The sequence below is a fragment of the Protopterus annectens genome, chromosome 5.part0, assembly GCF_019279795.1.
Source record: "Protopterus annectens isolate FY-2018-M chromosome 5.part0, PAN1.0, whole genome shotgun sequence".
NCBI lineage: Eukaryota > Metazoa > Chordata > Ceratodontiformes > Protopteridae > Protopterus > Protopterus annectens.
In genome coordinates this window covers 861721276-861735733 of record NC_056735.1, presented here as the reverse complement: position 1 = coordinate 861735733, position 14458 = coordinate 861721276, and the positions used below count along the sequence as shown (strand labels likewise).

Sequence of the window (14458 nt, the reverse complement as noted above, 5' to 3'; positions counted from 1 at the left end):
CACACTGGGAGAGCTGAAATTAAGCTGTCAGTCAGTATGCAGCCATCTTGGAAGTCTCCTTTGTTTCTCTTTCTTGTTCCAAGAAAGTACTGTAGATGTTAATCCTTTTCAGAACCTGACTGCCTTTAATATTTTTCATGAAATTTGTGAAATACAAAGAATTTACATTAGCTAGTGCTAATGCAGCCCCTTCCTGAAGGGGAATGTGATGGGTTTAATGAAATGTGGCCCTTGGCAAAGCAAAAATCTTAAGAGTTGTAAGTGTGGGCCTCCATCAACAAGCTCCCTAAACCCCTGAAGATTGGAAGTTCCTGTTAGACCTCCTCCACTACAAATGCTAAGCATTTGTTGAGGTGTTAGTCTAGTAATCTCCTGTGAACCTGTCTACATGGTGGGCACTTTCTGATACGTTAGAATCCTCATATAACAGCAGCAGTTTCTGTGTTTTGCCATAGAGACTCAATATTTTTCAGAGCAGAAAGGTCTCCTTGTCTACCTCATTGTTCCTTAGTGCTTTTACCAAATGGTTAGCATTTGTAGTGAAGGCTGTTTAAGAGGAACTTCTAATCTTCGGGTGTTTGGGCAGCTTGTTGATGGTGGTCCACACTTAGTGCTCTCGTTGTTTTGTTTTGTCAAGGGCCATATTTTTGTTGCAGTCATGAGTTTCCATCCGTTGAAAAGTCTGTTTGAGAACATAGCTTATCCTTTGTAGAAGTCATTCTTGGTTCTATCCACCACATACAAGTCCCGCAATTTGACAGGACTCCAGAGCTCAATTACCTGGCATGTCTTTGAACCAGCAGTACATAATCTATGCATACATTTTTCTGCTAATTTGAAGGCAGCAGTTATCATCACCTTACACATTTGCTTGACTGCTGCTTGAGAGTACTACAATGGATAATATTTTGCAAACTTTTGATCCCAACAGATGTGGTTTCCACTGCTTTGGCCTCACCTCCTGGGCATGTTGCTCCATCAGAGACCTACTAAAATTCTTCTGTGCCATCCATGTAGCCTTTTACACTCCCTAAAGTTAACCGCATGATTTTTCCACTTCCTTTGAAGACCAGGGTTCCGTATTAACTAGCCAGTTTTGTCTAGGTCCTGATCTTTGCTTGGAGACCTGGTACCAGAGGAGGGCATATCATTCAAAACAGCTGTTTTTTTTCTCAACTTGAACTATGACCACAGTTATGGTTTCATTTGCAGCCCAGCCCATTCTATTTCAGGCTATCTGTCTTAGGATATTTCACTGTGGGCTGAGTTTCTATTCCATTAAAGCCCACTTGGCTGCTACTTCAGACTTTCACCACAGAACAAACTCTTCTTTTCTGGCTTCATTAAAAGTATGCAAAATATTCCTGAGGGGAACCATTCTCCTCTGTCCACATATTACGCCCACATGTCCCCTCATAGGAACTTTATACTGTAAAACCTTCCCTTGTCTCCTTTTGAACCAGCTTTTTCAGCAGAAATGAGGTATCTTACACAGAAGTCCGTGCTCTTACTACGCATTACTTCTGCACTGTTTGTTTGTATTCATCCCTTATATTTTATTTTCAAGGAGGATAAAGTTTTTTTGAACATCAGTCCTTCATTTATGCCAAAGTCGCCACGAATTGTAACATGGATTATCTTCATGTATTTTCCCGAAGCTATTTAAACTAAAGTGAGTACTTATTTTTTGTATGGATGTGCATAGACAGGTCAGGTTTTATTTTACTGGAATTAAAGCAGTAAGAAAAGATTCCCAGTTGTGTCATTTTCTTCCAAAAAGATTGTCCAGAAAGTTTCCAAAACACTTCTTTCCTCCTGGCTGTCTTAGTGCATTGCTTTCTCTTATCAGAAATGTGGCATATCCTTACCACAAGCTTTAAATGCTTATACTGCAAGAAACATGGCTACCTTTCAAGCCCCTTTTCAGGAATGCCACAGTGGATAACATTATGCAGCTGTTAACTTTCGCATCACTGAATGGCTAATGCTTTCATGTTCAAAACAACCTTTGGAGTGGCCATAATTAAGGGTTTTATATCTTGGTGAGTCACCCAAGCAGTTTGGCTTGGGACTATGTCTTAGGGGGTGATAGGACTGAAACTCTTAATGTTGTGTATGAAAGTTACCTACTTGCCTTAATGCTAAATTTATGTTAGTAGTTTTAGTTCCATCGATCCTACCTCTCCTGCCCCTTGCCTCAGGGTTTGTTAAATGCTGTTCTCAATGGATACTTTTTATTGTTGATTGTGCTTGTTTGCTGTTAGGAGGTTATAACTTTTGGACTTAAGAGATCTGGAGAAGTAAGACCTTAGTTGTCAGGGATTGTAAGTTAGAGGAAGGGTCTTCAGTAGCCTGGGAAAGCTTTATGTACTGAGCTACTAGGTACCTGACAGTCCTTCAGGTGGCAGAGTTAAAACTTACAGCAGTAATCTTGCGTTTTGCTAATTGGGTACGTTTTGCTTACATTATCTAGATGAGTCAGTTGATTACAGGGCATTGTAATGAACAAGAATTATTCCATATCGAACTAAGATAATACTCAAAACCATTGTTATTTTATTATGCTTGCTTGTTGACTAGTATTACTTACCCACCGTATTTTGTAGACCGCTCCTTCCAAGAGGAAACTGATGGCAGCAGATGTGGCAGTATGTGTTAAATTAATATAATCCTAGTATATTGAATACATGAAAGATAAAAAGGTCTGCCATACTTATTTCTTTTTTGTGTATTGTTTAGTGATCCAGTCAAGCTAGGCTTCCTAAAACTAAATTGTTCAACTGACAGATCCTTGGTAGAGAAACTGGAAAAGTAGTTGTTTCATTGCATCTTGGTACACACTATGAGACTTTTTTTTTAGTCTCTTTAGAAGGAAAGCTTTTTCATTTATTTGTTTTCTGTTACATTCTTAATGGTTGCACAGGAGCCAGAGCGCAGGTCTCCAGAACGTGACTCTAGTTCAGTGCACACACACACGCACGTACGCACACACACACCTAAATGTCCACTTACTGGGAGCATAGAGGTCAGTAGTTCCTCCATCAGCATATCTTTGGGATGTGGAAGAAATAAGTGGAAATAAGGAGTATATACAGTCTAACAGAATTTCTCAGATTTCTGTATGATAGGCAGCAGATTCCTTTGTTTTCAGTTGTCATTCATTTCATTTGAAATGAACACTGGCTGGGAACTAGAAGGATCCACTCATTCTACCACTAATCTTCAGGTGTTTGAGCAGCATGTTGATGGTGTGTTGCAGTTATTCTTTATAATGGGAGGATCCTTTAGTTTCCAGTATACCTCTTCTGTTGTGAGGTAGCTCTTCATTAGGTAGAGAAGATATTGTTTTTGGCATTTCTTCACAAACATGAAGCTGTACCAGTAAGCATCAAAACACGAGGATGATATGTCACAGACCAAGTTTTGGATGATTGCCTTTTGTGAATCTGTATGCATTAAAATAAATGCTAATTTGGATTTTTTACCAGGGTTCTGGTATAAAAGCTCTTATTAAAGGTTGTGAATGACTCGTGTAACATAAAAACAAATAGTTTAGGTATGTTTCATGCTTATCAAATGGTGCAGCGGTTAAAGTTGTCGCCTCACAGCAAAAGGTTCTCTGGTTCGATTCTGGCTGGGGTGCCTTCTGTGTGGAGTTTGCATGTTCTCCCTGCATTTGCGTGGGTTTCCTCCCGCAATCCAAAGACATGTATCTGGAGCATTTCTCCCTGGGCCTCCACTGAAAATAGGCGCTGTCTTTGTCGGACTTTCCTGGTCAACAAATTTTAAATAAATGGTATATAATAATTAGTGCATGTCAAGATTGTGTACTCCTCACTCTGAAGGAGGTATGGGCCTCCTCCAAATTTATTACATGTATAGATCTGCAATAGTGGGACTGCATATATATTTGTTGACCTCATCAGATCCAGGAGAAGTCTAAGATGACATCTTTGCTTTGTTTAGCAGAAGCATTTCATTATCAAGTGGGATGGAAATCTAACAACTAGTAGATAAAAATCAGCCAGCAACTGATTTTGTCAAAAATGAAAGAATATAAAGAGTATGATCAATGAGAAGGAAAGAAAACTGGAAAATCTATAAATGTAGTGACAAATACAGAGATCTCCTGGAACAACTTCATGTTGACCAAGATTTCCTGTAGGAATGGTTAAGGAGAGGTGAATTGAAACCAAAAGATGAAAGGCTAATAATGTTGGCCCAGGATAATGGACTGTGTAAACATTGGTTTACAAAGTCCATTGAAAAGACTGGAGAATCAGGCAAATGCAGGTTCTGTAAAACAGAACTGGTAACAGTCGCACATCTTGATGCTGGGTGTGATATACTCATGGCAGAGGGCCTATATACTGAAAGACACAATAATGAGACAAGACTATTGCACCGAGGATTGTGCAAACACTCTAATGTAGAAGCACTGAAATTATGACCCCCCAGGCATTATAGAGAAAGATGAAGTTTGTATTGTGTTGTATGCCCTAGATATATTAATAGTGTTCAGGTCTAAAATATCTTATTAACGTATGGTGCTCTGTTCATGGAAGTAAAGAATTTACTTTTAATCACAGTACATTATAATAGAAGCCTCCACTGGCAAAAACATAATGGTACAGTAGCATTACTGATCAGTTTGTCGCTAAGCATTCACTGTGGCCACCAGCCCAGGTAACATCAGATATGTTGTTTTTCATATTGGCAAGCTAGTTTGCTTACATAATGTAATACATTTATTGTCATTAGATTTGTTATTTAGACATTTTCAAGAAAGGGGAACTCTAAAAGGTCACGTGTTTTCTAGCTACTGTACTGCAGTGCTAAATGAAAAATCATTTTTTCGTAGGTTCTTTAAAAGAAGACACATGCATGGTAAAACGTCTTTGCTGGAAGTGTAAATGCTCATTTATGTTTGTGTGATCTTGAGATGCAGTTAGCAGTTGAAATAATTGTCTCATTTTTAATTTTTTAGGACATGACAGAAAACAGCAACCATCAACTGGTTGTGAAGGCAAAATTTAATTTTCAGCAGAATAACGAAGATGAACTTTCATTTACAAAAGGTGATATTATCCATGTGACACGAGTAGAAGAAGGAGGATGGTGGGAAGGACAATTAAACAGCAAATCGGGGTGGTTTCCCAGCAATTATGTTAGAGAAGTAAAGTCAAATGGTAAGTACTACTATTACGAGGTGATGGCGATTTTTGTGCTGAAATGTATTTTGTTATCCCATAAACTCTCAGTTAACCGGCACCCATGGGGATTGGTAGATGCCGGTTAACTGTCGTTTCTGGTTGCTTGAGACTTGCTATTAAAAACAGGCCTGACTAATACTGTACCCTATACTATTTGTTTGGTTTGACTTGGTCTCAGGTTGGGGAGAGAGAAAATGTATTCCTATCTTCCTTTTTAAAACTCTAAAAACGTAAGGTTTGTTTCTGTAGGGGGGGGGGGCAGAAAGTGCAGCACATGAAAATTGTACTGCATTTCTTCGATTTTTTTTTTTTTTGCTGGTTGCTTGAGAGTGCCGGTTGCTTACTGTACCATTTTTTCAATATAGTTGGACATTTTAAAGGCATTAGATGATACTGCATGCTGTTAACTGTGAACTGAGGTTCTGTTGAACTTTTTTCTGGATGCACTTATTGGATGACTGAGGCATGCTTTGAGATGCATTAGTGCTGGCACTGTCGAAGTACTGACAAAAGACTTGCCCACACAACAGCTGACACAAGTTTGACTAGCAGCAAATATGATGAAAGGGCTTGCCTGAGGAGTGGGACTAAGTGACTGACAGTTTTCCTTTTGTGAGGAGATGGCATGAAAAGATGGACTCAGAGCCAGTAGGTACATTGCCTAAATGATCACGGATCATGCTTGTGTAGCCCTCAATAATTTTGCAGCATGTGGGAATGGACATTACTGTTAGTGTCTGGGAGTGTTGCATGACAGCATTTCTTTCCTTTTGTCTCTTCAGCATTCATTGCCTTTCAGTGTTGCTCCTTATTTATTTATTGTCTTTGTTAGGGAGGTCAAGGACAGGTCATTGAACCTTTTTCAGCCATGACACCAGCCAAACAGGCAGTTTTAGAAGTTTGTGATATTGCAGAATAGAGTTTAGGTTTAAACACAGGTCAGGATTAATGGTATCCTGTCATCAAGATCAACAGTATACAAACAGTGAATTGTATACATATGTACATAGGTCATTCATCACTGTGTATTGTTATGCAAATAAGAGCATAAAGATAATGTTTGTATGATGCAAAATAAGCCTTATTGTTTCCCTGTTATCATAGGACGATTGTTTGGCCTTGAAAATGAAAGTCATTTCTTTTGCCTTTATTGAGGTGATTTTTAGGAATGCATTCCATTGGCTTAGTACTAAATAGTGGCTGCATTAAAAAAGCCTTTGTGGGGATTATTACTGGCTGTCTGTCCCAGCTCTACTTGTATGTGATTGGAAGGATTTAAATTGGATTTCTGCAAATGTTAAATTTGATGGAGAATTTGTGTGTTGTAATATGTTATTTTGGAACTGATATTTCAATTTTTTTTTATTTTTCCATGTTACAGAAGAGGGCATCTGTCATTGTTTTCCTTATACAGGTGAGGTGGGGACAGAAATTTGGAAAATTTGGTGTTAAAAGAAAAACCAGATCTCCTCTCCTTTTCTAACCCATTCTTTCTTCTTACACCTTGCATGATTGACTCTTAATCAAGATTCTGAGAAGAAAGTACATGGTTTTACTGTTTTTTGGTTCATACTGTAACATACATACACTCATAATATGAAAACATTACTTTAGCTTTCAAGCATTGTAAATTAAGTTAAATTCTTGGTTTGATTTCTTTCCTACATGATGGGCCCGTATTTGAGGGCATGATACCAAGCCATAAAAATATGTATTGTGAACACTTACTTATACTGGATTAATACCTGCTTACCATTCACAGTACCAATGCCTGCTTTCAGAGGGGGAAAAAGTTAACACATCATCTGAGTGGTTAAGGTTTCTGAATCTCACGTGTGTGCTCAGTTTCTGTGTAGTTCACTGCATATTCTCTTTTTTCTGCTTGGATTTGCTTTGGGTATTTCAGCTTTCCTACCTCCAGGCTAATTTGTTTTCCCTTGACTTTGTGGCCTAGATTTTGGCTTAAAAAGATGAGAACAGTTTGTTTACTCATTTAAACATATTTTAAAAAGGTCAGATCAACTTAACTTAGAAACTGAGGCAGATTAAAAAAATCTTTCTTGTAAAGAATTTTACCATGATGGAAACATCTTCCAGTCAGTTTTATTGTTTTGGGAAAGCACTTCTGTCTTCCCTTTGAAAAAAAAAATCAAAGCATATGTAGGCATGAGTTGTATTTGCTTGTGCACAGATTTTCTCCTCTGCCTAATGAGCAGTTATTTTGCTACTGAAGAGTTTGTAATCTGCAGCTTGTTTAAAATCAGAATGGGTTAGTGTAAGAAAGAGCAATGCTCTTACCACAGCATTAATCCTGTAAGGCACAGTAGAAACAACAGGGTGATGTTTCACTTTAGAGTGAGAAAGGATGTGCTCCAGCCCTTCTTACCTCCTTAGTGCAAGCTGTTTGTAGTATAGGTCAGGTGGCATCAGGGTTGCCAGATTTCCGACTGGCCAGGTAGGGACAAAGTAAAGACTGTAAGTGAAGACTAAAAACAAAAAAAAGGTCTTCCATGTCTTTAATGCGGAACTCTGATGTTCCGCATTAAACAGAAGTAGCTCTGTTTTGCGATGTTTTGATTGGCCCGTATGCCGGTATACGGGCCAATAAAAAAAAAAAACAAAGCGGAGGCTGCCCGGGATTTAAACCGGCAGGGCGGGACTCGGGATCAGGCTGCTGATCTCGGGACAGTCCCGCCCAAATAGGGACATCTGGCAACCCTGGGTGGCATCCTTCCTACTACAGTCTCTTATCAGAGTTGGCCATTCAAGTAGACTGCATGCCCAGTTTTTAGACCAGGTAGACATTTGTTTTTCTCTGGTTATGCTGTAAAGCATTGGTTCTGTCGTTGCCCCCAGATCCAGGTTTGTCCATCGTTTGGTCCTGTACAGCCATATTTAACTTTGTTACTTTTTATTGTCTTCTAGATTGTTGATGACTTCTGCAACTGCTTGCATCAGACTTGTGTGATGAATTACAATGGTCTGAGTTGGGCCTGCTGTAATCTTTTTTAGTAGTCTTTCTTTTTGTCAAGTCAGTTTGCAGAATTGCTTGGCTCTCTGGTCCAATGTTTTTGTTTATTTTACTTTGTTTTTACTTATGAACTTTGTAAGTAAATGGATCTGAACTAACCTTTCACATTCATAACCAGGGCATAAAAACATTTATTTCTGCTTCTTGCAGAATCAGTTATCTTCATTGAAATTGGTGCATAAAAGTGCCCACATTTATTGCCAAAGACTCTAGACCTAAGCTGCCTAAACCTCCTGTGTACATTAACCAGGCACTGAAGGGATATTTCTTTTTTCTAGGTGCTTTTCCTCTCTCTACCACCCAACCATCAACCCATCCCTAGTCAGACATCAGCCCATTTGTTTCCTAGGTGTGCAGAATATCCCCCTTTTTGCAAATCCCTTAGGGCAAAAGCTGTCCAGGGGTATTATTATCCAGGCAAACATCAGGGAGCTCGATTGTCTCACCAGCGTTCTGGCAGTGGGAGCTCTGTAATGAATGACCATAGTCCCCTTCCCACACAATTATCACTATAGGAGTCACCTGTGTCGATGCAACAGCAGTTGTCATGTTCCCATGTGCATGACCATCAAGAGCTGCCATCACCAGCTTGGATGTCTACTTCCATGTTGTTCTTGCACTGGCCATTACCCATATGAGGGCAAGGATATTGCCTGGGAGAGGTGGCTATGACCAGTTAAAATTAATAATTTAATTTTTTTGTAAAGCTGATAATTTAACAGCTTGTCAGTTATCTAACTAATTTACAATTACTTACCTATGCTGCTAGTCCAGTCTAATTATAGCCGGAACCCAAAGTAACGTAAGTACTCCCTGCCCATCCATGAATATTCATGCCGTAAACATGGTTTGGCACATTTTGTTTTCCATGCAGAAGCAAATTTTAAAAAGGTTTTATTTGTAATTGGTGCAAAACAACCTTTTGTTTTGTATAAAAGTTATGCAAACACACTTTTTTATACAACAACAAAAGGTCATTTTGCAGCCTTAGACATGATTTCTAAACATTTTTTTTAAGTTCTTATGTTATAGATATTGATATCTGCACACATACAGTAATAGAAAGAAATACAAACTGCAGCAAATATTTTTCATTTTTATTCATTTTACAGGTTTTCTTTTTAACAGTTATCATTTAGTCCATCATTATATAAAGAGTTCATTTCATGGCTTCCCTTAAACCTCACTCCTCCTACTGAACATTATTCTGCGTGAATTGTGCTCACATTTATTTCTGTATAGTTTTCTCTTCACTTTTCTAAAAATTCCACCCCCATTTCTTTTACTTTCCTTAAACATGATCAGTACTTCAATTACAATTGGTTTAAATTTTAATTTTGTAATACTTGATTTTTGGCAACCAATAGAATTAAACTTAGTAAGACCTTACTATATATGGGCAATTCATATCCTATATCCCAGCCCAAAAGAGTAATTTTTTTAGTAACAATAATTTGCTTCTCCAACATTTCTGACAAAGTTACTCTGTAGAGAATTTCTAAGGTTTACCAACTCATTTACTGTCCCAATTACCTCTATTTGTCCAGTCTCATCTACAACATTTGCTTTCTACCTGAGGAAGAAATCACTGAAGTTTGCTTGGGTTATAAAAAAAAACTGTATAAACACTTCCAAACAAAACTTCTACATCTTTTTGATTTTGTTCATACTTCACATTGCTAAGCCTAGCCCACTGGTTGGGGTTACCACCTGTCCTACATTGTGAGGGACAGTCCCCCTCTAGGCAGTTGTGTCCATACCAAAACTATTATAAATGTCAAATGTCCTGCGATTGTAGGACATAATTATGTTCCATATTTTATGTAATAGTCCCATGCAATACTTATTTTCATATATAAAATACCTAAATGTTACAAGAAACAGAATAAGCAAGTAAACGAAACAGAATAAACAACTACACCGCTACAACAATAAAACTTTATATTTAGGCATAAAGCTAAAGTACTATCCTTTGTATTGACCGTGGGTAGGTGTTGGCCTGTAAACTCTGATGTGTGTCCCGACAATGTCCCATCCTGATCATATGAAAAGTTGGCAACCCTACCAATGGTCACAGCATTCGCCCAATATCTGCCCATTCGCGGTCCAAGTCTTCCTTGTCAGGACGGCCCATAGATGAACAGGTATTATCCGATGTTCTTCGTGTTTCACTGTTGCAGTCATAACTGTAGGGTGCTCCTGCCGGCAGGCAGCCCGAGGTCGGCCAGAATCCCAAAGTCTGGGTCCGGCGTCGGCGGTTCAAACTAGTACCCTGATGTCTGTACGCTCTGGTACATAGTCCTCAGCCGACGCCATCTTCTCCAGTCTTTCTTGCCGTGCGGTGGAAAGCAGCTCGCAAGTCGTTGGTTGGCAATTTTCGAACAGCGTATTTTGTTGTTGTCGGTCCGAAGTTCTTACTTCTCTTCTCAAAGCTAAGTACCCCGTTGGGGAATCTTTTTCTTGTTCCTCTGATGTCAGAAAAAGTTAATAATTGTATAACGTGTGGGAAACAAATACCTCATAAATTTTCCACTCTTACTGTCTACCTTGCTTAGGCCCTGACCATGACGTTTCTTGTTGTCGGTTCTGTGCCAGGTTCAACTCTCGTACTATTAAGCGCAGGTACGATTGACTCTAAATTATTTTAGCAGACGCTTCAATTACAGAATGTCGTCGGACACTACCGGAATTCAAACGAAGCGCAAAGACAAAGACAGGCCTCCGAGGTCCAAACAGGACTCGTTGCAGCTGGAGCCAGCGTCCGGTTCGGCTGTCGTCAGTGAGGCGCTTTTGCAGCCCCTGTCGTCCGCGACTTCTGAACCGATGGTCACGACTCCCATGGGGAGCCATCAAGGCCTACTATTTTAACTGCTGCAGGACCGGACGTGCTCCCTCAGATGGGTCCGGAACCGCTGTGCAGGTACCCGGCTTCTGAGGGGTTTTCAGGCCTACTCATTACTATTTCAAAGGCAAAGACAAAGACTCCTGTTAAGTCTAAAGTTCCTGCTCAAGCTGCTTCTGAATCTACTCCCAGGACACAGAAGCAATTATTAAAGATGGCTGAAGATTTGCTCACAATGATTAGGGGTTCTCACCCCCCTCCTGAGAAAAGGCCTTGACAGGATGTTCCTCTGGATTCCTCTGACCAGGCTTCTGTATCTTCTGTCTCTTCCTCAGATCAGGACTATTCTTTTCCTCCTTATGAGGATTTGGATGCTGAGGACTCCTTACCCTCGGCCTCTCCGCCTGAAGATTTCTCTTTTGGGGAAACCTTGCATGAGATGAGGGAACATTTTCATTGGGAAGGTCAGGAGTATTCTGCTTTAAAGAAGAGGCTTAGAGAATTTCTTCTTCTTCCTCAGCATAGGCCTTTAGCTATCCCTCCTGTTTTGGACATTGTAGATGATGCCTTTTCTGAGGCTAATTTTAATCCTGATTCCATGCCTCCTGCTCCTTCTAAGCCTGATAGATTTTATTGGGTTCCTGACTCTCATTTATTCTTATTTAAGAACCCTTCTGCGGATCCTGAAACTATTTCTCAGGGCTCTAAGGCTGCTAAAGTTGCTTCTTCTAAAAATCCTATTCCCTCTGAGAAGGATTCTCGTGCTTTAGACAGGTGGGGAAAAAAGGTATATACTTCTGCTACCCTGTCTGTAAGGGCTTTAAATTGCCAGTTTCATATGTTTAAATATCAGCAATTTCTTTTGTCTGTTTTAAAGCAAAAGCTTGCTTCCCTTCCTGCATGTGCAGAGGATAAGGAACTTCAGGATGTTTTGCATGCTACTGAACAAGTGAACAAACATAGTTTACATTGTGGTTTTGATGCTTTGGATGCTTCTTGCAGGGCTGCAGCCTCTGGTACTGTTATCAGGAGACATGCCTGGCTCCGTGAACAAAGTTTACCTGAACTAAGTTGTTAGATGCCCCTGTTCAGCATGATGTTCTTTTTGGATCTAAGGCTGAGGAAGTTATTAAAAAGATGGAAGAAAAGGCAAAATCTATGCAGACTGTAAAAGATTTTTTGCAAGTTCAGCCTCCTAGATTTTCCTGGAATTGGCCCTCTAAAAATTGGTCCTTTCCCACGTCTGACAGGCCTCAAAGGGGAAGATATAGGCCCAGAGGTCGTGGTCAAGGTCAGGCCTCTTACAGATCTAGACAATGGACTGCTTCTTCACCTAGAAGGGGAGAAGACAGATCCCAATCTCAAAGAAAGCAAACTCAATGACTCTCTAAGTTGGGCTGCAGGACCCCTTCACCTGGATGCCCCTCTCGAGGAAAACTGTCTCTTTTTACAGAAATTGGACTCATATTACCCAGGACAGATGGGTATTGGACGTGATTTTAAAAGGTTACAAATTCCACTTTCATACTTTGCCAAGGGCTACGGTTGGCCAGATCTGCCAAAACATCAATGGTCAGAGGCCTTAAATCAAGTGGATGCTCTTCTGGCCATGAGAGCCATAGAGCCTGTTCCTCTCTCAGAGATGGGAAAAGGTTTTTATTCAAGGCTGTTTCTGGTTCCAAGAAACAAAACTCATGGAGACCTATTCTGGACCTTTCTGTGTTAAACACCTTCTTGGAAATTCCAAAATTCAAGATGCTTACTCTGCAGCAACTAATTCCAATGCTATCTCAGGATGCCTGGATGGTGACATTGGACTTAAAGGCCTACTTACACATTCCCATCAGGCAGGAACGCAGGAAATTCCTCAGGTTCAAGGCAGGTTCGAGGCACTTTCAATTCTCTGTACTGCCCTTTGGTTTATCTACTGCGCCCAGAGTCTTTACCAAGTGCCTGGCACCAGTAGTGGCTTATTGCAGACTTCAGGGATCCAGATTTACCCCTATTTGGACGACTGCCTTATTCAGGCAGACAGCAAAGATCTTCTACTTCAACATCTGGACTTGTTCAACGCGTCTTCTCCTACTGGGATTCTTAGTGAACACAAAAAAGTCACATTTGATCCCTTCTCAACAAATGGTATTCTTGGGAGCCCTCTTAAATACAACCTTGCAAAGGGCCTTCCTCACTCAGAAAAACAAACACAGCTGGCTTCTATTTTCAACACCTTGGCAACTCTCAGCTCACCGCAAGGAAATTCCTGCAGACTCTGGGCTACATGGCTTCCTGCATTTTGTTGATTCCAAATGCAAGGCTTCATATGAGAAAGCTTCAATGGTATCTGAAAAGTGTATGGTCACAACATCACCACGATCTGGATATTCTGATTCCTCTGATCCCCTGTCTCCAGAGGGAATTCCTCTGGTGGTCCAGGGCATGTGTTTTAAACGAAGGAAAGCCTTTTCGTCTACCTCAACCTACTCAAATCCTGACCACGGACGCCTCGGATTATGCTTGGGGAGCACACTTTCTAGACAATTGCCAGCAGGGAACCTGGACAAAGGACCATCTTCACTGGCACATCAATCTGAAGGAAATGTTGGCAGTTCAAAATGCTCTTCTAGCCTTCAAGAACCTTTTGCAACCAGGGCCTCTGCTAAATCGCACAGACAACACCACGGTCATGTGGTACATCAACAAGCAAGGGGGTTCTCATTCTTTGCAGACTAGCTATGGCCTTATGGGACACAGCTCTAAATTTGAATCTACATCTCCAGGCTCAATTCATTCCAAGGGAACAGAATCTCTTAGCAGACAGCCTGAGCAGAAACATTTCAGATTCTCACGAATGGATGCTAGACACCAACTTATTCAACAGGATTACTGCAGTTTGGGGATGTCCCCAGATAGATCTGTTTGCATCCCATCTCAATCACCAGCTGCCTCACTTTTGCACCAGGTCCTTCCACAAAACAGCTTGGAAAGTGGATGCCCTGTCCTTCAGCTGGAGAAGCCTTTCAGGATATGCCTTCCCTCCTCTTCCTCTACTACCTCGGGTATTACTGAAGATAAAACAGGACAAGCCCAAGTTCCTCATCTTGATTGCTCCAAATTGGCCTCGACAGTTTTGGTACCCAACTTTAAAGCACCTGTTCTTGGAGCCTCCTTGGATTCTCCCTCAGAACCCTTCTCTTCTGTCCCAGCATCAGGGTCAGTTACTACATTCCAATCTCAAGACCCTTTGCCTGGCAGCTTGGCTCTTCAAAGGAGTTTGATTTCCTCTAGTCTTCCCAAACAAGTGTTGGATGTTCTTCTGGAAGCTAGACGGCCTAGCACTAGGAAATCCTATGCCTCTAAATGGAAGAGGTTTTG

General features: G+C 40.5%; 1 protein-coding gene across 4 annotated transcripts in view; it reads left to right on the top strand.

The window, feature by feature from the left end:
* The window catches only part of ARHGEF7 (Rho guanine nucleotide exchange factor 7), a 2881265-nt gene that overhangs the window by 883807 nt on the left and 1983000 nt on the right, over nt 1-14458 (top strand). For all 4 annotated transcript variants that reach the window (XM_044072654.1, XM_044072651.1, XM_044072652.1 and 1 more), the window contains one exon: nt 4988-5189. In XM_044072654.1, coding sequence (XP_043928589.1) covers nt 4988-5189 — 202 coding nt within the window. The remainder of the gene's footprint in view (nt 1-4987; nt 5190-14458) is intronic.